Below are 23,999 nucleotides of genomic sequence, written 5' to 3' on the forward strand. Positions count from 1 at the left end.
TTTGTAACACATACCTTTTTAGAAGCTAGAAAAGTAGTATTTTAAAACAAATTTTTATTCATGACGCAGCTGTCTCCATTTAAAAGAAAAAGACCTGAAGTATACTACTGGCACTCATTTTATATGGACTATGCCTAAAGCTAGAACCAATTATGGTCGCCAAATGTTGCGCCGTACTCTTCCTTATGTATTAAATAATGTACCGAATCGATGTATACCAAAGCACTACCAAGAATGTTTAGTCACTGTGATTTTGTACTTGCCTTTTTGTTATTGATACATTTAGTGTTTCACGTGCTCTTTTATGCCGTATTCACATATGTATATGCTATTATTGGGATGCATAGACTGTTACTGCATGTGTGACTAAAATTATGATGAATTGTTTTTGCATATAGCTTCCAACTCTTTGTAGGGTGCGTTAACCTCTGTAAAGCATTTTTTCTGGCTTTTGGTTGGCGCATCCAACATCTTCATGGTGTTGAATAAATTGAAATTTAAAACTGAAATTGAAACGTTAAATGTGTTCTGGCTAAATTTAGAGTCTGAAATTTCCAATATTCTATTGATTTTATTCAATAATACTGAAGTGCTTGTAATAATCAGGCTGCCAATATATTTCTTAATAGACAAACCGCAGCGGACAAGAACGGTTTTTAAAGAAAGTTTTATTGCCACGTTGACGCAAAGTAAGGCGCTGACTGCCGTCTCACAGCGCTTGAATGTTTTGATAAATCAGATCTTAATTTCAATGAAAGAGCAGTTTGCGTGTAGTTTTACAGTAGAATGGCTGAAGTACTCGTAGTCCTAATTGCGCAATGCAATACAATCCTGCTAACCCACCCTCGTTCCGAGAAGTTCCGAGTTGTAACTGTGCAAGACAACTGTAATCATTGCGAAAGTTTACCTAGCCTGACAAACCACACGCAGGTAGTACTTCTGCAGACAGCAACGTAACAACAACATATGTATCAGAATATGTCTTTCTTTTTCTCGACAAGCGAAATCGAAGCACAGGTATGCTGCAGTGTAACAAGAGGAATTTGGCGCCAAATACTGCCGCGGTGCATGTCAATCCAGCCTTCTGAGACACTTTTGATGTTGAGGAAATCGCGGGAGATTTCCAGAAGCTCTTATTCACATGTCGATGACGCTGTTCTAAGCTTCCCACCCGCAGTGGCGTTTTCCTTTTCAAATTTCGCCTGCGCTCACAACGAATAATTAAGATTGCTATAGAAAACAACTGGCATATGAGTTATTGAATAGTACGAAGTAAGGGTGGATCAGTCTAACACATATTTATGATCATATATTTTTAAAGTTTGCGTCTAATTGCAAAACTGCATCTGAAGGTTGTCCTTCTTCACAATGAGTAATTAGGCAGCCTGAACAATGCAGTCTTTTTTTCAAATAGCAAAAAGCCACAAGCCCTGAGATAGGGTATCTGAGGTTATATTGATTGCTATGCTACAGCCATACAATATGTGAAAAATGTGTGTTAATAATTTTCCCATATTGTGGTAAAGATTCGTGGTTATGATAAGTATTAGCGAAAATCGACAATTTCTAAACGCACAACCTCAAATCTAAGTATTCGGCAACAATTTTATATATGGCCGCCACCGAAAAATATGAACAAGTCCAATATTCTTGTGCAAATACTCACGTTAATTGCAGTGAATGAAAATTGTGAAAAAGTTTCGTGGTATGCTACTTATGACGTTAATGGTTAATAGGGCTACAACTTTTTGAATTTGGCGCATAATGTACACGTGGGAAAAGGTATCGCGTACTCCTTATGATTTGTTTATAAAATGAAAACATGAAATTTAGTTTTGCATACCTTATATTACCTTTTTGAGCAGCACACTTTCTTTCAGAGCATTGAGTCCCCATTCTGCAGCAGCTAGAAAACACAAGCTGTGATCTGGGAACATTCAACAGGCTTCAGTTAACAGTGTGCTTGGATTCAGTGGTAGGACCGCCACTACAGTTCTCCGCCCTCTTCTGTAATTAAATTGGCCGTCGATAAAGGCAACAAAATCTGTACATTAGTTATTGTTGAAAATTAGGCATTTTTTTTGGCGGGGGGGGGGGGGGGGGCAAGCGAACTTTGAAATTATTTTCAAAGGGGTACATAATACATTCTTTTATATCCGTAATTGTTCATAGCTAGTTCCGAGGACTCAGCTTCATGGTATTGTGGATGACATGACCTTGATTTGCAAGGGTGGTCAGTAACGTTGTCGGCAACAGTAACCCATGAGAGGAGAATAAAGCGGCGAAAAACGGGACAACATAAAAATAATAATTTATACACCTAGTGCATCAATGCGCAGCCGAGTTTTTGTCTGTCACCCTGCTGTGCGCCAAATTCTCATGTTGCCAGTGACTTTGACCTCTTTTCGTTTTTACAAAAGAGGTATTTTCTCCTTTCCTCTCATTCTCCGCAAGCTCCCTGAAAGGAAATAGCGTATAAATTTGAAAACTCTTGGTGTTTTGTGCTGGCACTTCTGCCATTCTGACCTGGAAACGGCAAGCGGAACACCTAGCTAGCATGGTGTTGGCGAACACCATGCTAGCTTGTAAGGTGGTTAACTTTTTAATAAAAACGATTTTTTATCTACTACGGTTGGGTGTTTAGCTGCAATAGGTGATTTCTAGCTCGTCATTACTGAATTTATACTGGATTCCCAATTTCCAAACGGGGATTACTGTCGGTGCTGTAACTCGTCAAATTTTGTCGTTCTCGTGCCAAACAAACCTGCTTTTGCATTCAAATCCGCACTTTATTCTAGCCCTCAATCCGTCTAAGTCAATATATAGCGCAAATGGCCTATCACTTTCTTTGTCCTTCCTGCGCTGCGGTGCTCGACACTGCTTGCTGCTCCAGCCCATACTACTTGGGCAATGCTGGGACAAGTAGAAGGTGACGTACATCAGTATGTGTCACTTCCAGCGCCGATTATTGGCGCTGGGCAACGTGCGCAGGACATAGGTTTTTCAAAAGCGCCCGTCTTTTGGCGTTGGATTGCCGACATAATTTGAAATAAAGAACCGAGGATAATTTTGTTTTCAAATTTCAAAAAAATTGACACGATTATGCACAGCTTTACACTGCTGTGAATTACGCCTCAGCAAAGAGGATGCATTTGATGCTCCTCGACGCGCAGAAAGACATTTTCCGTCGAGGCAACTACGCGGTGCTAACGTCACGGTGTCTTTTTTCTCCGTCGTCCTTGTCTTCGTGCGCTACATTTTGTTCCCTTCAATCATGTACCAACAAGCCCAAGAATCCACGCTTCTGAATTACATTTTTATTCTTTGGGCACAATTTGAGCCCTTTTTTGGACTATGCCTTGGTTGCGAAAGAAAATACATGTAAAGTGCGCAAATGCATTCTGGGCTTCTTTTCTATCTAGATCTTAAGTAGAACCGGTTTGAGACCGTTACGGATGCTTTTTTTTTTACTGCTTCTCTTTCACGGCTAGGACAGCTCTTCCGCGAAGAACTGTAAGTGTTGTTTCAAAATAGGCCCCTTTTATTTGGCGTTTTATCCGACATATAAGTGCCGACGTGTCGCGTATCAGCGTGATGCCAAGATGTCTCAAATAGCAATGTGTGAACTAAAGTTTATGCTTTAACAGTTTGTTGCTCCACTAAGTGCGACTGATTTAGTTCAAGATTGACTACTTGCTGTTTTTAATAATTCAATCAGCCTTCATATTTCAGCAGTGCAAATCTGTCTGGATTTTCAGAACAAGAAACTCTGGCAGCTGCGAGTACAAAGCATGCATGCGCTGCACAATGCTCACAATCCTACACACAAGCGCACACAACACTAACGGCGCCGGCAGACATAAGCACGTGGGTGTCGTTGCGTGGGCTGGTCTGATTTTGCAGGTAAGAACTATGGTGTCACAAATGGTTTTAGGTAATCATCTCGGGTAACCAGCTAATAAAGCTGCACATTTATTCGCATCGGTAATAATGCCTCTCATCTGCGGGTTGTTGTTGGGCCCGACAATTGAGGAATGAAAGTTGCCGTGATTTCTCTGTAGATGCGCCACTCGTCTACTCGCTGCAAATATGTTCAATCAGGACAGGGTGAAACAAATAGATATGGACAAGAAAACAAAATGCGAAACCAAATGTACTTTACTGTTTCGTTGGACATATAAAATCAGCACGCGGGGTGGAAACTGACCATAGACGTCTTTGGATACGACAGACAATATAATAAATTATTAATTAGGTAATTATTAAAAAATTTGATAAACCAGTCAATCAATTCCCTTCCGCCCCCCCTTTCCTCGCGCTTCAGTAAGCAAATAGCTGACAGCTACTCTTCTGTCCCGTCATGCCAATAAAGGCGCTTCTTTCGCTATACAAGATGCCCCGGTTCCTAAATTAACACCCATTCATTGAACGCTTCCAGTCAAAAGTAATAGCATCGCAAGTCGAGGATTAGTCAGGCGTATGTTTATGAAAGCGCTGAGAGCAATTTAGCGTTTTGATTAGAAAATAAAAAAGGAATCTTCGGCAGACGAACTAGTAAAATGACTGTCGAGTGTTACCAAATGCAGATTAAGGCTCTGCGAAAACTAAACCTATATCTTACCTCATCTACCTAATGGTACTTGCAAAACTGTGCTTTAAGAGAACCGAAGTGCTTTAAAGAGATGTGCGAACCCAAAACAGCCTGTGTTTACGACGGCGCTTGCGTTTTCAAGGATTGGTAACGAGGCAGTCGTAAATGAGCTGGACGAGTCAAAGCCGCGTAGCATTTGCCACAACTCTAACCTCAACCGCCGGATTTCGATGCGCGCAATGTGGGGAAATTATGAGAATTGCAGCAGATGCATTATTGACGCAGTCGGTAAGGCGAGTGACGCATACAGCAAATGGGTAACGAGCAAACAATTTTTTTTTGCTATTGACTCATAATTTAACATGAAATGGATGCGACAAATTATGCATGTAAAATTAAAAATTAAAATCCACACATAAAGGTAGTTCTAGTATAATTGCAATGTGTTAGAAATATTGAAATATAGAAAGTAAAGAATGATTAAAGTTACGAGCAACACATTTCGTGTTTCGCAATTTGCGCACGCGCCACTGCACACGAAGATCAAAAGATATTTTGAGTATACTACGCACGCCTACAAGAACCAACACTAAACATATTGCAATACAGTAATAAGGTCCAGCTGCTTCAAGGAAACAAAGACTGCCCTTCGAGCTTAATATTGGGGATCCTTAATGCTGTCAAGGCAGGCGTGCTCAAGAAACGATCCGTCGCTCAGTATGGTGTACAGACCTTAAAGAGTGCAGAACTGCTTGCGTTCTACAACAAGAAAAACGACAATCCAACATCGTGTGCATTCTTCTTCACTTTGGCGAACCGTGACTTTTCGAGGAAGAAAGAAAATTTATTGATGGATAATACATTAATGACCTTCGATTTTATTACCCCCCCCCCCCCCCCCCCCCCCACACACACACACACAAAGACGCAAGCATGCCCGCGCGCACACTTTTTTGTTGGTGCATTTGTGAGCGTTGTCCATTGCTTTATTGCAGATGATCGGACAAATTATATTGCGAAGTGAATATAAAATAATACGGGATAGAACAATATTACGCTTAATCACCTATCATATTGATTTTCGAGACCTTTTTTTTAAATAGTTTTGTTTAGTACCTCAAGTGGTTTTATACTAAAAGTTCGCTTATTCTTTAAATATTGATAATGAAACACTAAAGAAATTTGTCGGTGACACGTCTCTATTTGGAATACTCAGCAAGAGGTAAATCAAGTGCACGAGAGAGATACTTTGAATGACAAGTCAACAAGTTTTAAAAGATCAGTTGCTTTTTTTTTTCGTTGAAGTGTGCAAGGATATGGCGCGAAATTCCAAACCAGCACTATCAAATGTTTCGGCAGGTTATCAATTTTTGAAAAAAACATTCGGTTATAAATATACAGTGTAAAAAAAAACAAGATACTTTGTTGGGCGAGTTGGTACTTATTCATTATTAATACAAAGAGCGCGAACACGAAGACAAAGGACAAAGGAAGACCGGTCTGGACGAGTCTTCAGCTGGAGTGAAGATTGCTGGAAAACGTATCAACAACCTTAGATATGCGGATAATACCACTTTAATGGCAGAAAGTGAAGTGGGACTCAAGAGACTTCTGATGCGCGTACAAGAAGAGAGTGAGATGTTTGGGCTTAAACTGAACATTAAAAAGACAAAGATCATGGCGTCTTGCCCTATCAAGTTCTGGAGCATCAATCGACAAGAAGTGGAGGCTGTGACAGATTTTATCTTCTTGGGCTCCAAGATTACCTCGGAAGGAGACTGCAGCCATTAAATTAGGAGACGCCTGGTTCTGGTAAAGAGAGCAATGGTTAGCCTTGACCGCCTAGTAAAGAGCAGAGACATTAGTCTGCCAACCAAGATGCGTATAACTCGTGCTATGGTCTTTCCAGTTGTGATGTATGGATGCGAGAGTTGGACTGTGAAAAAGGCTGACCGCCGAAGAATTGACGCGTTTGAATTGTGGTGTTGGCGAAGACTCTTGAGAGTTCCTTGGACTGCCAGAAGATCAAATCAGTCGATATTATCGACCATAAACCCTGACTGCTCATTGGAGGGTCAAATTCTAAAGTTAAAGCTCAGCTACTTTGGTCATCTGATGAGAAGAGGGGAGTCGCTGGAGAAAGATTTGATGTTGGGAAAGGTTGAGGGTCGCCGGAGAAGGGGTAGGCAGCGAACGCGATGGTTAGATGGCATCCTCGAGGCACTGCAGATGAAGTTATGTGATGTTAGGAAGATAGTGAGAGACCGGAAAGGGTGGCGTGACATGGTCCATAGGGTCACGAAGAGTCGGACACGACTCAACGACTGAACTGAACTGAACCGGCCTTTTTCAATTCTTGTCACTTGTCTTTCAAAACTCTTGCCCATGCCGTGGTAACAAGATTTCTTCAACGCATTTAATAAGCATGTGTTGATCATCCCATTCTTCACTAATTTGGAATGTCCCGAATTGGAGCTCAGCAACGGCTTCATCGATCTCGGGTTGTATTCCCAACAAACATGATCATCACAGAATTCAATCAATAGATCTAAATACTGTAACCGATCGTCCACTGGTTCTTCAACAGTAAATTCCAGCCCGGATCCACACTCAGTAAAAACATCCATAATGTACTTCATTCGCTGATTGAATCCTTCACGGTCTGTGAATACTAAAAAGTCGTCCACATACCTGAAGGTGGAATAATGCAAGCCCTCCAAGTTATCCTTCAGGTGTCTGTCCACGTACATTAAGAAGATGTCACTCAAGACCGGTGCAACACTCGACCAGCTTGTTCTTCCAGCCTATGAAGGTGGACTCCGAGCTAGTCAGAAGTACGGGTTTGAAGCCTAAGCGGGCATCTTGCGTTTTGTTTCCATCGAAACATTGTTGCCACGGACCAAAACCAACCAGCACCCTTGCTTCGGTAAAGAAAGTGTATGTGTTGAGCGTGGTTAACAACATAACAATGTTTTACGCATTGGTGCTGTCACGGCTTCATTGTATTAACAGCTTACGAAATATAACCTGCACATAGTTTGAAGGTTTTACGGCAAGGCCACAAATATCATTATCCCACACGACTGTTTCAGTGAAATAAATAATTAAACCTAAATACATTATATTCAGCGAGCGCATTAATATGCACTATTTGAACTTACATATGAAGCAAATTGAGCTCCAATAAACACATTACTGCATTTACTGCATACAGCCGGAGGTCACCTTGTTTACGAATTCCTCGTCTGATGGACAAGAAAGACAATAATGGTATTAATATAGCCGTGTTTACTGCGGAGATAGACTTCTTTTAATCTCCGTTTCCTGGGGGGTCATAGCGATTATTATTATTAATGGTTCACAGGAAGGGAAAGGCGCAGTACTGTCATACTCTGTGGACGCCTCAATGGCGCCGTAAGGGCAGGCAAGAAGATGGGAGTTAAAGTGGAAAGAGAGAAAGGGGAGCCGTAGTGGAGGGCTCTGGAGTATTTTCAACCACCTGAGGAACTTGCGCTGAAATGGCACAGCACACGGACGCTCTTCGTTTCGCCTCCATCGAAACGCAGCCGCCGTGGTCGGGTTCGAACCCGGGAGCTCCGGCACAGTAGTCGGGCGTCTTACCACTACACCACCCCGCAGCGCACCATGAAACACATAGAGAGGAAGAGGGAAAAGCGCACCAGCATGTTTCATAGTGCGCTGCCTCATAATCATGGCATATCAACAAGCCCAATTATCTGCTTTATTGAATCTATACAGTGAAAATTTCTCAAACCTCGTCGTCAGAAAAAAAAAATACTCCAAAATAGCTTGGCCGTCGGGACACGTCATGCATATTGCTAAATAATTTTACAAAAGCAAGTTAGGAGATGCCTTCAGTGGCCTTGAGCACCGAGCAAGAAAATAGCAGCTCGAAATAGGCCCAGGTGGTAAGGAATTTAAGAGCAAGATGCTGCAGCTGTTTTGATATTTTAGAGATAAGCTGACGAAAGCCTTTTTGCTTATACAAGGCGCACAGTCAACAACAAGGATAAAAGTCCTATCACAAGCTCCTTGAATATTTAAGGCACGTTCATTACACACATGAATCTGGTGGTATTGACATTGATTGTGCACACCTTGTCGATGAGGTGCCTTTTCTCGCTGAATTCTCGATTCAGGATTCATTTGGCATACAGATCGCGCATATTTTTCACATAAATAGGTGGATAGACAACCGCGAAATCTTAGCGTCCACTCTTGTTTTATTTTCATTGTACTGCTTGCCTAACTATAAGGCTCCGCCGCTGTATAAAAAGGCAGTCAATCACCTAGCATTTCAGCAGTACTGTGTTACCATCACGGGGCTGGAGCAAGCAACAACTATGTTCGCCGTAAGTGCACGTATTCCGCACTACTCTTAGAGCAGAAAAACAGGCGTTGTTAGGAATTTAATCAATCGGAGTGGTTCTCCCCGCCCAGCATAGTATAATGCGTAATATAGGATAGTTTTGCAATTCGAATAAATAAAAAGAAAGGAAGAAACATGACAATTCTTGCCCATGTAAAGAGGCTAGATGCCACAAGAAAATTCTTCTCCGTAAATTTACAGAGACCTTAATTAATTTCGCTGGTATTGTAAGGCATCAGATAATTTCTTTAAATCTCTGATCTCATCCCCCCCTCCCCCCCTTGCAGGTTCGCGCAAGCCTTTTTCTCGGCCTTATGGCCAGCGCTCTGAGCCACCCAGTTGTCACCACGGGGGTTGGCGTGTACCCCGGTGTACCTCTAGGGGCTTACTTCGGAGCTCCAGCCCTGGCCGCCGTGCCAGCGCCGGCAGCCGTTGCTTATCACGCTGCCCCAGCCTTCACTGCTGTCGCTCCGGCTGTCACCCGTGTCGACACTTACCATGCTGCGCCTGCTGTCGCTGCTGTTCACGCCGCTCCTGTTGTAGCCGCTGCCACGCCAGCCGCCGTCACCAAGATCGACACTTACCACGCTGCTCCTGCCGTTACTAAGGTGACCACTGTTCAGGCCTCTCCGGCTATCGCCACTGTTGCCGCTGCGCCAGCCGTCGCAAAGGTAGCCACCGTTCAGGCAACGCCTGCTGTTACACGGGTTGACACCTACCACGCTGCTCCTGCCTTGGCAACCGTGGCCGCTACTCCAGCCGTCGCGAAAGTGGCCACAGTCCAGACCACTCCAGCTGTTACTCGTGTCGACACCTATCACGCTGCACCTGCTGTTGCCACTGTCGCTGCTGCCCCTGTCGTAGCGGCTGCACCGACTGTAACCAAGGTTGCAACCATTACCCACGCGCTACCCGCCGTCGCTGCCTACCACGCTGCTCCCATCCTGGCTGCTCCAGTTTACGGCTACGGCGTTGGAACCCTTGGCTACGGCTTGGGCCACTATGGCTATGGATATGGTCTTGGAGCCTATGGCTTGAACTACGGCTACGGCCTCGGTAGTCCCTTCCACTATACGAACCTCCTCCTTCGCAAGAAGAAGTGTAAGTATCCAAAACTACTATATCATTTCTCACTCGCTTTCGTGATCCAGCGCCTGTAATGATCTTGTCGCAGGAGCTTTTATCAATTATGTTGGTTCGTCTTAAACATTATGAAAGTTCGATATACTGTCATCGTATGAGAGTGGTGAACAATGTGCATTGGTTTCAGAGCAGAACTGCCCTCATATGTTACCCCGGCTTAGAGCAGTGGGAAAAGCAGTGAAAATATCGCCTTCTGGGAGGAATTACTTTCAGAGAGCGTATAATAAAACGTTTACCCTGCTTCTCCCTTTCCTTAAAATGTTTTGTGCCCGCGATCAATGAGAGTGGCAAAAAGAGAAGTGTACACAACGGATTAATGCTAGAATTGTTCACGATGACGAGTAAATATTTTTTCTGGAACAAGGGATCCGGGTCTCAGTTGCTTGATGTGATGTCATCATCACGTACACTGATATTGACTGAGTAAAGCTATGAAGCTGCTGGCAATACGCCTGGCAAAAATGACTCTCAAATGTGCCGGTTTCAAAAGTAGTCCTGTCTTCTTTGTTTACAGAAACGGAAGTACCATTGGAAGAAAGATGGCTGCTGAAGAGATACCAACACTCCTCAACAAGGTATTTTGAATAAACATTTGAGGCAAAATTCAAGACCTGTTTCTTTAAAGTTTGAACACTGGTTACCGGAACAAATCACACTTTGCCGCGAATATTTTTAGCATGCACCACGAGTGCTAAAGTCACCTGATCGGCCAAACAAATTTATCCTATAGTAGTTTTAAAACCTGTGTAAATTAACGTACGAGCCCTTTATTTTGAGAAATTCTATGGACTATTCGTTTTGTTAACCTTCGATGGCATGGCTGCCTGGATGACATTAACCAAATTAACCCGTTTTATATGACACCCAAGACAAGTAAACACTACACCAAAATACAAATTGTCGACACTAAACAGTTGCTTCGCAAATTCTAACTGCAGTTTCTCATTTATCTGTATAGTTTACAATGGGCGCAAAAGTTGCCTACTATCCCAAGCAGCACAAATCACCGGCCCATTATTGGTGCTCTGTTAGCAATACCCGGCCCTACGTGCGTTGCGAACAAACTCCGAACTGGGCTGATGGAGTGTGCTACATATGATTGAATACATTAAAGCGGTTATGCACACATTCAGTGTTCCCTCTCATGGCTGGATGCCTTCATTTCGACGAGACTATAAGGAAAAAGCCCGCGTGGCTTAATTTCGGGAAAGCTGATTTTCTCATGATATCTCAGCATGTGATCTTGTCTCTTCAACAGGGCCTACGAGGGAAAAACGGCGATTGTCGGTATGCGGTGCATCTCACTACCATAGAGTCAGAATCATCCCTCGATCGCTGATAGCGAAGGGGTTCTTGCTCTATTCAACAAAGATGGAGGACGATACATGGCGATACACGGCCAGGTATCTAGAAAACATCAACAATGTAATCGTCGACAGGAGAATGCTTCGTAGCTAGGACCTCCAACAAGTAAAGCTTCCGAGTGAGGTACGTGGTCGACATCTGAACAAACTCTTGATCGTGGCTTCGACTTTCTTCGGGCAGGGCTATCCGTGGAGCTTGACGCGAGATTAGACGAGAGAGGGTTATATGCAGCTCGCTTTATTTTAATAAGCATTTTCTTCATCATGATATTCTGCCTGAACCAGAAGACGTTGGAAGGAGTGAAGCAACTACTTTGTATTGCCATCTAGCGTTGCCAGGTGGCGCATGACTGAGGTGTGAAAGGAGGACGAAGTTGAAGAGGACGACAAAGTGTCGCTTGCACGTTGGCGTCTGTGCTGCTGTGTTGTTGTGTCTGGGCTACCCCCTGCTATTATTGGTATTCTTAGTCACCGTGTACGTGACATTACCCAGCACCTCCACCAGAATGTCACGTACAAGGTGACTAAGGATACCAATAATAGCAGGGGGTAGCCCAGACACAACAACACAGCAGCACAGACGCCAACGTGCAAGCGACACTTTGTCGTCCTCTTCAACTTCGTCCTCCTTTCACACCTCAGTCATGCGCCACCTGGCAACGCTAGGTGGCAGTATGTTGCCGGTAGGAACCAGAAGACTGTCGATTGTAACTGAAGAGTTACCTAGGCTTCTGCCGCGGTATGCATCCAAACGCGCTATTACCACCATCCGCTAAACCGTGCGTATAAAGAAAATTTTCTGACAGGTCCGCGGATGCCTAGTTTATCGCCTGCGTGGCAGTCCGTTGGCTACTTTCTCTAAACATTTCTCGCCCGAATTTTGATGTCTCGAAGGGTTTGGCTAGTGACGTAAGAAAGAGAGGAAATATATTTTCTACATGGTGAAAGTGTCTGTATGGGGGACAGCATTCTCGACAATACTTTCCTCACATTCGTGTAACATATATTCAACTAATATTCTTGGTCAAAACAAATACTCCAATGAGGCAGATGTTTTAAGGCGTATGGAATCAATTGTCGCCTTCGAACAAGACCTCGAAAACGATCTGTGCAGTGCGTAACACTCCCTCCGTGAAGATTTTTGGTGCGCATTACCTTGTGGTGAAGTGACGCGTGGAGTTCCGGCGGTATTTGCCTACATCGACGACATCCTCGTCGCGAGTCGTTCTCCACAGGATAACGTCCGGGTCACCCCTGTTGCGCATTTGCAGGGTTGCCGCGGATCACCAGAGCAAAAGAGAGAGAGAGAGAGAGCGAAGGCAGAGAGGTTAACCTGGACAGCTTCCGGTTTGCTACCCTGCACTGGGGAAGGGGAATGAGGAGTTTAAAGGAGAAAGATAGAAGAGAATGATAGGAAAGGTAAGGCGGCGAGGAGCACAGTCACAGTTTCTCAATCAATCAATCAATCAATCAATCAATCAATCAATCAATCAATCAATCAATCAATCAATCAATTAATCAATCAATCAATCAATCACCAGAGCAAGATGACCAGCGTGGCAGGCTTCTCATTCCGAACAGCCCGTGCCGAGCTTGCGCTCCGGGCACGCGCTGTACATCTTTATTTTCCTCTAACACGGTTGGTAACGCTGATCTCAGCGCCTCCGTTTTATAGCGTCGGCGGGCGCTATACTAGTATTAAAGGAGGAGAGAGAATATAATGAGAAATGAAACTATAATTCAACCTTTTACGCTAATCCAGATGAAGCTGAGAGAAGGATAAGTTGGGGGGCGATGCCGGATGCTTACAAATGGATGTAGCGCTCGAGGGAGTGCTTCGTAGAAATGCTTTTCTCGTGAACAAAAGTCAGGAAAGAAAAATGAAGAAAAAGCTAGGAAGATGCATGGGCACTAACGTAATTAAACATGTCACCTAAGCATTAAGAGAGAGAAAAGAGAAGAGGAGAATGTGAATGGCGTTGAGGCTAAGCAGACGATACCGGTTTTGCTATGGCGGCTTATAATAAAGGTAAATTGAGTTATATAAAGAAAGAAAGATAGAGTTGATTTGGAGATGAAATGTGGGAAGTGACAAGGTAAAGCCATCGTTGGAAATAGTCATTGTCTGAAATTCTTGTACTCTGTCCAATATGCATCAGAATCGGAAGGCATTCAAGAGATGTTTTCTTCTTCCTTGATCTGCAATTTCATTTGTATATTTCAGTTCAGTCGTTCAGTCGTGTCCGACTCTTCGTGACCATATGGACCATGTCACGCCACGCTTTCCGGTCTCTCACTATCTTCCTAACATCACACAACTTTATCTGCAGTGCCTCGAGGATGGCATCTAACCATTGCGTTCGCTGCCTACACCTTCTCCGGTGACCTTCAGCCTTTCCCAACATCAAATCTTTCTCCAGCAACTCCTCTCTTCTCATCAGATGACCAACGTAGCTGAGCTTTAACTTTAAATTTGACCGGCACTGTAAAGTCTGGGTGCGGTCAAAAACAGTTTGTGGATCTCCCCCGCGTCATCCAAAAACGCGAAACTGAAACTCTGCTGCGGCGTTTGTGCGAGTCAGGCAGCGCACTCGCGCTCTCCTAGGCGCGCAAAAGAGAAATAGCGGAGCCACCGATAAAGTCATCAGTGGCTCGGCTATTTCTGTTGTTTGCCATACCCCTCGAGCCTGCAGCGCCTTAATTTGCAAATATTTGAGGCTGCTAATGGTTAGGCACAAAACTGCAGAAAAGAACAATTGTGCTCAGACGTATGGCATGTAGAGCAGTCTAACATGACCTCATATTTCCAGTCCTGACAAATCATTGCACAATAATCATTGCATGAATAAAGTTTTTGTTTAACCTGAAGGGAAGGCTCTCGGCCGCTCTTAGGGGAATTAGTCAATTATAAGGGATGGGCGTTTAGCTACTCCGGTTTTTGTCTGTTCTCTTTTCTTCCTTCTCTGGTGTTCCTTCTCTCTTCTTTCTCCTCTCCCGCACACCTGTACGTTGTTAGTTGTTGGTCGATCAACAATGAAGTCCTCCAATCTGCACGCTTCATTTAATGTATGTTTGTTTTGATGATTTACAGTGCACTAAGAGAAATAAGGTTGACATCCGCGAGGCTACTACGTTAGATATATTATGAATACCCCAGATCACGAGAGTTTTGATCGGCTGTCTCACGAAACATGATTGGCTGTGATTCACATTCCGCATCCGCCACAGAAAGAAAAGTTTTGGTGCATTATGGAGCAAATGGGCTTGACGTCCTGATTACGGAACACCAAGCAATAACCTCAGCCACTTCAGCGCTCGATGTGAGCCCCTTCTGAAGATGTGCGGCCGATGATCAACCCTGGATATCAGCCACGCGCAAAAAATGAAGGCAGCGGAAAGGAAGCAGACACTGCAAATGAAGACAGGACAACACTTAGCAGCGACGTTCTGTGTTCCCCTCGGTGTATCTGAACTTAGGTTCTTCTTTGTTTCAGGTATCAACTGATCCAAGGTTCAAACTTCGTTTAATCAGCTAGACGAGTGCGCCTTTGTATGCCGTCTGAATTTTATTTTTTTTTTTTGCATACGTCCATTAGTTGCCTCTATATAATCATATTGAGGACAGCTCTGGCCACCCGCCGGCAGCGACGAACACGTGTCCACGGTTTGTGCTTTGGAAATATCCTATAGTGTCCCCCACCCCCTCTGTGCTTGTTGGGACTCACTCCCTTGAATAATATTTCATCATGCTCTCACCTTCTGTTTTATTACCGTTGGCCACAGCTCTAGGCTTATTGTAGTATATAAAGCAAATTTTGGTGTCAGTTTTCTTATTAAGATATGTAGGCTATTTCAGTCCTTTGATGACCACTTGGTATTTTTCTAATCACAAAAATGAAAGTGTGGCTTCAAGCAGAAAACATTCTGTATTTAAGCTATTAACTGAGCACAACAACAAAAGAAAACCAAAGAAGGTAAAAAAATGCCAGTAGGACTTTAGCATAGTAAAAATTTTAGATGTAAAATCTTTTCAGTAATGATGGATATGACGGCGACATTGATGTGCAATGCTTTGTAGTATAACAAAGTATGTTGCTGCTTAACGCGCGGTCTAATCGACTGCGGCGATAGCTACGATATTCTGTGTTAGTTCACCACGAGGAATTCTCGGGAACTCCTAGAACCTCTGAGGCCTGTCGCGCAGACCAGGAAAACATGATTGCTACACGGCAGCACGGCCGAGTCACAACATCGTTGAGGACACTTCTCATGCTTGCTGTAGGAAGGCTAAATGAGTGATTCGCACAAATATAACTTCTCAAAACGGCTACTTCTAACAGGATATTCTCGCTTTTGACGACAACGTTCACATGTGTGATGAAGAAAGGAGGAAGCGTTGAGAATTGACCAGCCTTGAGGACCAAGTTGCAAGTTCGCGACGCGGCATCCTAACACAACTACCAAAAAAGAAAAAAAAAGTTATACAATCAAAACATACAGCCTGTGACATCAGAGTGAAAGCCAAGGAAAATCATGTCTATGCATTTGGTGTCGTTGTATGCGCCACTCTAGGCAGAGCCACCAACACTGTGTGTTTGCGCTTCGATCATAACCTTTATGTAATTTTGTTGAATGAATCGTGGCTACTTAATAAAACTCTGGAGAGTAATATTGTGCCGTTTAATAGAAATTATAGAGCACTCATCGAGTATTTTTTGGGTGCAGCGGATATTAGTGTAAATAACAACATGAAGCTCAGAAGACGGGATGGCATACTGTAGTGGTCTGTGTTGTTTATGACCAACCAAAGAGGAGCTTCTTTTTCTAGAAGCATTTCCTGGTTAAATGAGCGCGCAAGAACACACATACCTTTGCCCCAACGAATGTTGTTCATGATTCAATAAATGTCCCTGACATTGTTTCTCGGCCTGATGTTCGAACAAAAACGCAGTGACTGTTCGTCATTTGTGTAGGTAGTACAGTACAGCGGCTAGTGCAGAAATTGTCTCCGTTGGTAGAATATTCAGAGGAAGCATCCAAGATGGAGTGCCAAGCGCCGTCATACAGGTAAGAAAATATATACAGCATTCACGAAAACTTCTTGCTTGACGAAAAATTCACTCTGGTCCGGAAGTCCAACCCGGCCTCACAGCCTTTTCGGAGCAGCCCCTCTACCTTGTGGGCTATCCAGGACGCCGAAGACCATTCCCACTTCCACTTATTGTCCAATTTGCTCTCGCCCTATACCATCTGATCTGCTGATCGTCTTGATTAGCTCAGTTGATCTGCCATAAAAATTCGTGGTGCAAATTTCAATCGCCAGGAATTAGCGAATTTTTTTTTAGCAATTAAGTTTCTGAGAAACCTTTATAGCTTACCTTCGTAACCTTATGGCTGCGCTGTGGTCGATGTTGATGAGTAGTTACTTGCTTATTACAAATCTACTCTGATTTGGGCATTTCCTCTAAATACTCAACAACACCTTTCTCACTTCAAGTTATTGATCAATTTGCTCTTGCCCTACCATTTGATCCGCTCACGCTCCTGGTCAGCTCAGTAGGTAGCGCGACTGCATCGGAAAAGAGGTGCTGCCGGTTCAACCCCACACCAGTGCAATTTTTTCTTTGACTGCGAAGTTTCTGAGAAGGCTTTGTAGCTTACCTTTGTAGCCGCATGTCTGTGCTTGAGTAGATGTCAATGGGTAATTACTCCCTTATTACATTTTGTTTCAGGAATCCGCAACAAATAGCAATGAGGGATTATGGTGGCAGACAGATTACGGATAATGTCTTGCCACTGCTATGTTCCCTGGTACTGAGCGAATAACACGACGTATGCAATAAGGCGCTAACTGGTATCTTCCTAGAAATTCACACTCATACTTTTATAACCGGGAATGTGCTAACGTACTCTTTTCTACAAGAAAAAACGGTTTGGAGACAATAAATAAGAAGAAAAATATTTTATGAGGGCACAAGAGATAGAACGAAAATTGTCACATGCAACAGCCATGCCGTATCTATCATACAAAATGGATTTATCAGTTAAAGACATGGACTCCGCATAAATTTAGCTTGTCTGATTGGGGTTATTTCAGCGCAAAATTTTCACATTTGAGAACACGTTTTCTTCCTCATTCGTTGAACATTTCTCTTGTATACACGAGATTGTAATGAGTTAAAGCCGAGTCAATATTTGGGGACACAGGCTTGCACATTCCGGAGGTAATTTGGTACAAGGTTGTAAAATATGTCATCGGTTCCAGCAACAAACCTAATCAGCAGATGTTCTTGAAGCTTCTAGATACGGGGCGGCACAGCACACATAAATTTCTCCAAACATCAAAAACACGTCTTTTATTCTAGCTAGGCCAGTGAAACCAACTGAGAGATGTACAGAGTCGCTTTCCTTGACGGCAGTATTTTTCGATAACAAAAGACGAATAATTGCCAATGTCTAATTAGATAGCTTATTGCTTGTGGGCCTCAGCAGCAAATGACAATGCTAATGTCGTAGATTGTTCCAAAAATCGCTGTAATGTTTCCGTAGATAAATGATTTACGCAGGTATATTTTTTGACATCATTACTGAGTGTGCAGTATAGAGGTAGGCGCAGAATACTTACAAATGTTAGCGGTAAACTATCTAGGCAGACAAAGGAAATAGTTGAAAAACAGCAAAGCATTAAAGTCCAGGAGACAGGATAGAACTGGCAGACCTGTCCGAGCAAATCAAGAAGCGGAAAGTGTCTGATATAATGAAGTACAATATCGAGAGAATAAAAAAATTTCTAAGAGCGCTGCACCAAATTGGCGGTGAAGAGGAAAATAGGCATATGTAAATATCCAATGCACGCGCTAAATTTTGAATGGGCAAGGTCATTAATAATATGGATAATATAATCAAAGTTGGTGAGAAAACCTGCACTGACAATGTACAGTGCCTGATGTAATCAGGACTGTAATAAGACTGGCAGTAGTGAAGCGCAAGCAAACAATGTACCGTAAAGAGGAACGAGGTAAACAAGGTTTTGGAGGCTAAGAAAAGGAGACAAGCACGTGGAGAAGTTCAGGTAACCGCAGGTTAGTTGAAGGACGGCAGAAATATTACCTGGCTATCAAGACTGGCCACGCTGTATACGCAATGTCGCATGACATTCACTCTACCAGAATCTTGGAACAACGCTAAAATAACCTTAATCCGTAAGTAAATAAGAAACGGGGCGTTATAGACTTGAAAATAACAAGCATGATTAGCTTGCCCTATGTCACGCACAAGATATTTGCTAAGCTAAACGCTTATGGGATCAGGGAAGCCTTACACTTCAGTCAACTGAAGAATAAGCAGGTTTTCGGAAAGGGCACTGAACCATCTATCATATTCATACTATCAACCTGCTGATAGAGAAATGCTAAGAATAAAAGCAGTCAATAGGCATAGCCTTCATTGACTCCGAGGAAGCAATTGGCTCAAAAGAAACCACAGCGGTCACGCAAGCATAGCGAAATCAGAATGTAGGCAAGCCAGATAAAAAATCATGGATTATATCTAAAGTGGCTGCAAAGCAACCACAGTCCTCTATTAAGAGAGCAATAAGAAAGGGTGTTAGGAAAAGATACAATATCTCCAGGACTGTCCACCGCTTGCATAGAGGAAGTATTCAGAGACCTGTATTGCGAACAGTTTGAAATAAGGGTTAATGGAGAATGCCTCAATAACGTTAAATTCGCCGATGACATTGTCTCACTGAGTAGCTCAGGTGAAAAACTGCAAATGATGATTATTGATATGGACAGGCAAGCTAGAGGAGCAGGCCTAAAATCAATATGCGGAAAATTAATGCTCAGCAGCCAAGGAAACGAAGAGTAGTTTGCAGTATAGGTGGTGAGGGGCTATAAGTCATTCAGGGAATACGCTTATCTTCTTAGGACACGCAGTGGCCGCAGATTCACATCACGAACTAGAAATAACTAGAAGAAACAGATTAGCTATAGCGCATTCAACAAGTGCTCTCAGCTATCAGATCATAAACTGCTGGATACCAGCATCTTTGAATGAGGAAAGGTTAAAACTGATCTATCTTACCACTATTCACATATGAAACAGAAATTTGGAGGTTAACGAATATCGTTGAAGTAAATTCATACGGCAGATAGTTCATATAGTTCATACGGCTTGGTTAAAGCGGGGCTTTATATGTGGGCTGAGGAAGAAGAAAAAGAGAAGTAGAAGAACGCTCGGTCACCCGCAGGTAATGCTTTCGCTCAATATTGTGTTCAGCAGCGTTGAACCCTTGTAATTTTTTTTTAATTCTAATGAAATTTGTTTAATTTATGTTGTTCTTGAATTTATGCCGATTTTGAAAAGACATGGAGAAAGAGCTTAATAATGTAGAGCAACAAAGTATGCCTGAAATAAGGAACAAGACGCGCATAACACAGAGACAAGGTGCTAGTTGCGAAATCTTATTACTTCGTCTGAGAATGTAGGGCTGAAATTTTACTTTTCTGAGAAGATGCGTTTAGTATTATGCTTATTTTTATAATTTAAACTATACAATGCGCGCCTTTTTTAATCGTCTAATAATTATGACATGTCCAAGGTTGATGACAGAGATGGTATTAAAAAGGTAACCTGTTGTCGTTTTTTATATTGGTAGTAAATATATATTTTAATATTTTTGATGATTTTGAAGCGATGTGGCGAAGAAACCTGCATGTCATGGGGTACAAATTTAAGCAAGCAGCATTAGCAACATAGTGCAGAAAAACATTTGTGACAGCATTTTATACTATTGTAAATCAATGTAGAACAGAATTCTGACTTTATTGCAGCACATCTATCCAGGAACGAAGTTAGCGGTTTCTTCCTACAACATATTTGCAAGGAAACTCGTCTTTTATAACCTGTCCAGAAGAAAAAGTTTTGTGGATTTAGTGAGTAAAACATAATACGCTACACAATTTCAGCCTGGAAAGAGCGGGGCTCCAAATTTGAATATTTTTTTTAAAGCAAAAACGCCGTTGTCTACCTCTTGTGGTTTGCGATTTTTTCCGAGAAAACTACGATAACTTTCAAAACTAAGGTTCATTCCTCCTTTTCAATACATTGCGCCCATTCAAATAACAAGTTCATCTCAAACAAAAAAATGGGCATGGGACCTTGATTGCCCCTCTCCTACACGCCCACATGTATATATAAGCGTTTCACAGCGCATTAAAAATGCTGTACAACGAATTCCGCTCTCAGTTGACGAGCTCTGCACACGCCAGGCAGGCGTGTGCAGCCTCAACAATGCGACCAACACTGTGCCAATCTTCTCAGCATTCGTCCCTGAGACTTCACGGACGAAAAAAAAAAAAAAAAAACAGGGGAAAAATACCCACTCTATCCCATTACCTGCGAAAGCGACGTTTTGAAAACCTAAGAGTTTCATAGAGTCCAATAGCAATGCGTATACACTTCATGAATAGCTCTGTCAGAAAACAAATTGAGCCTTTTTATAAAAAGATTAGGACATGCGCAGATCATCGCATATGCCACTGTTGCCAAGTGTGTAGCTCTTGGTACTGAGTTACTGTCGGCTTTGTTGTGTGTGTCTTCATTTCAGAGGGAAACATTATTACAGCAGAGGCAATCCATCAATAAAAATTAGATATCAGTCAATTGAGTGGCCTTAAAAAGGCTCATATATACTGCAGCCAAGTGGCCTTCGAAGATGAATTGAACGAAACATATACTGTAAGCAGAGGCATCTCCGTGTTCTTGTCTCCTCATTTTCTTTTATATTCTACAGATAAGGCCATCATAAAACGTGAAAAACAAATTACACACAATCTTTCTAAAAGAGTCAAAATTCCTATGTGTCCATTTCTTTTTTTCCCGTATAGCAGATTATAATATTGGTGAAAACAGGCCAATGTCTATCAAATACGTATATTTACTGTTCTCAACCTTGTGAACATAATTTAGGCATAGATAATTAACAATAAGCGAAGGGGGAGAGTAGAATAATACCATGTTTTTTTTTTTTTGCCCTTTAGTTTTCCGTTTCCATCATGTGAAGAGGCTGTCTTCAACAATTCAACCGGTGAAGACATTGCTCATGGCTTCCAGAGTATAGGATGCAAGAAATTACAGACTCTGGAATGCCGAGACGGAGGGAAAAAAAAGGAATCAAGTTCGCTTTCTGCAGCCCGAATGTTGCAACAGGGTTCAAAGTCGCTTTACTTTACACCCATTTAATATGCCGCTAGTGCTACTACGCTACAAGCTGGAGAAGAACTGAGCGGCAAACAGACTTAGAGAGCAAATATCTTTAGCACGAGCTTAGGGCAATAGCGTTGTATGAATAAACTGGCGGGTACTAGCCTTCACCCGTAATTAACTGGCCGGTCAAATGCAGGGATAACGGAATTTTTCCAGCCCTCTCCATCAAACTGATGATATATATATATATATATATATATATATATATATATATATATATATATATGTATGTATGTATGTATGTATGTATATACGCATGATCCTCTAACGGTTTATTTTTTCTTCGCTACAGAGATTCCTAAAGAAGCATTTAGCATTCAAAGCGCGTGTATATACCACCTCTAAGGGTGAATAAACAAGCGGTGTCGAGATATCGCGTCAGGTATTTTTTTTTTCTCGTCACTTATTAGTATGTTTTTCATTACTGGCTCAAAGTAGTATAAAAAGGCCTCGGATCGCTGTGCACTTCAGCAGTACCGCGTTACCCTCCAGGGCTGGAGCTAGCAACAGCTATGTTTGCCGTAAGTACTGGGACTTCGCAGCTAGCCTTTCTGATGACGAAGGCAATGTTTTCCGTTTGATGGTTAGCAGCTTATCTATTGTAAGTAGCACTGTGCTGGAGTGCCTACTATGTGATTGCAATGAGAGAAGAAAATATATCTATCATATTATAGCCCTGACTACTTTAATACCTGAAGTAAGACAAGATTACCAAAGCAAGACAGTTTATTACTCAACAATTGCCAGGGATATATTTGTTTGAAGTGGTTTTCAGGCACGCAGCGACAAAAAAAAAAAATTACGATTTCTCTGCTTGTTCATCAGAGCCAAGTTAGCTTTACCGAGTCTCTGAGGCAAGAATCTATGCCTCATTTGCTGCTCTTGTACAGGTGCTGTTATTTCACAAGCGAAGCCTCGCACTATAATCCGATGTCATTCAATGGGAAGCCACCAGATAAACCGCATCCCCTCAGTTTGAAGAACAGTTATATATGTACAGAGCTTCCGAGAACTTTTCGATGATGTTAGCGTGAGGCAAGTTAAGCAAGAGTGGCTCAAGGATAATGAAATTTATGAAAGTTTAAAAGATCGTTACTGACTACTCTTGTACTGTTTACGACACCCTCCAACAAATTTCTTCTCCAGAGACTCCCCGCCCCGCCCCCCGCCTTCCCCCCTGAAAGAAACGAACGCCGGCCTCATTCCTAGGTCCATTTGTCGATTTTTTATGGAATAAAGGGCGTGGTCTTCTTATCCTCTTTTCCTTCCAGTTCCGTGCAAGCATCGTTTTCGCCTTCGTGGCTGGCACTCTGAGCCACCCAGTCGTCACTACAGGCGTTGGTGTGATTCCGGGTGTTCCTCTACGGGCTTACTTCGGTGCTCCAGCCCTGGCCGCTGTTCCCGCGTCAGCAGCTGTGACATACCATACTGCTCCAGCGGTTGCTGCTGTTGCTCCAGCCGTGACTCGCGTCGACACATACCATGCTGCTCCAGCTTTGACGACCGTTCACGCCGCTCCAGTTGTAACCGCTGCTGCTCCAGCCACTGTCACCAAGGTCGATACTTATCACGCAGCTCCAGCTGTGAGCAAGGTGACCACTGTTCAAAACTCACCGGCTGTTGCCACGGTCGCTGCGGCCCCGGCTGTTGCAAAGGTCGCCACTGTTCAGGCAGCCCCCACCGTTACCCGAGTCGACACCTACCACGCTGCCCCTGCCGTTGCCAGTGTAGCCGCTGCTCCAGTTGTGGCGGATGCTCCGGCTGTGACAAAGGTTGCGACCGTAGCTCATGCTGTTCCTGCTGTCACTGTCTACCACGCTGCTCCCGTCCTGGCCGCTCCAGTTTACAGCTACGGCGTTGGAACCCTTGGCTATGGTTTAGGCCACTTTGGCTATGGTTATGGCCTTGGCGCCTACGGCCTCAACTACGGCTACGGCCTTGGAACTCCCTTCCACTACACCAACCTCCTCCTCCGTAAGAAGAAATGTAAGTAGCCAAAACTCTTCTGTATTTCTCTTGTCGTGGGGAATAGTTGCTAAGCGTTCAAAAGCCAGAAGTGTTGTTTTAGTGTACGAAAGTACAGCAGACACGCAAATGCCTCTCCGCGGGCTCTGAAAACAGCGCCGATATTTTAGAAACACAATGATTGCAGCTCTAAAACGGGTATTCAAATTAACGCTTTTGTTCAAGGAAGCGGTGCACGGGAACATCGAATAATGATGAACCTATTGTGCCTAGCTGA

General features: G+C 43.1%; 1 protein-coding gene across 1 annotated transcript in view; it reads left to right on the forward strand.

Moving 5' to 3' along the window:
- LOC146196348 (uncharacterized) overlaps positions 1-23,751 on the forward strand; it is a 46,387-nt gene extending 22,636 nt beyond the window's left edge. Inside the window, exons 4-8 of the mRNA XM_084596967.1 lie at positions 9,269-10,086; positions 11,383-11,411; positions 22,250-22,278; positions 23,029-23,277; positions 23,314-23,751. Coding sequence (XP_084453093.1) covers positions 9,269-10,086; positions 11,383-11,411; positions 22,250-22,278; positions 23,029-23,277; positions 23,314-23,751 — 1,563 coding nt within the window. The remainder of the gene's footprint in view (positions 1-9,268; positions 10,087-11,382; positions 11,412-22,249; positions 22,279-23,028; positions 23,278-23,313) is intronic.
- Positions 23,752-23,999: the final 248 nt, after the last annotated feature.

This window comes from Amblyomma maculatum, chromosome 3 (assembly GCF_055883805.1).
Source record: "Amblyomma maculatum isolate TAMU_Amacu chromosome 3, ASM5588380v1, whole genome shotgun sequence".
In the NCBI taxonomy this organism is placed as follows: domain Eukaryota; kingdom Metazoa; phylum Arthropoda; class Arachnida; order Ixodida; family Ixodidae; genus Amblyomma; species Amblyomma maculatum.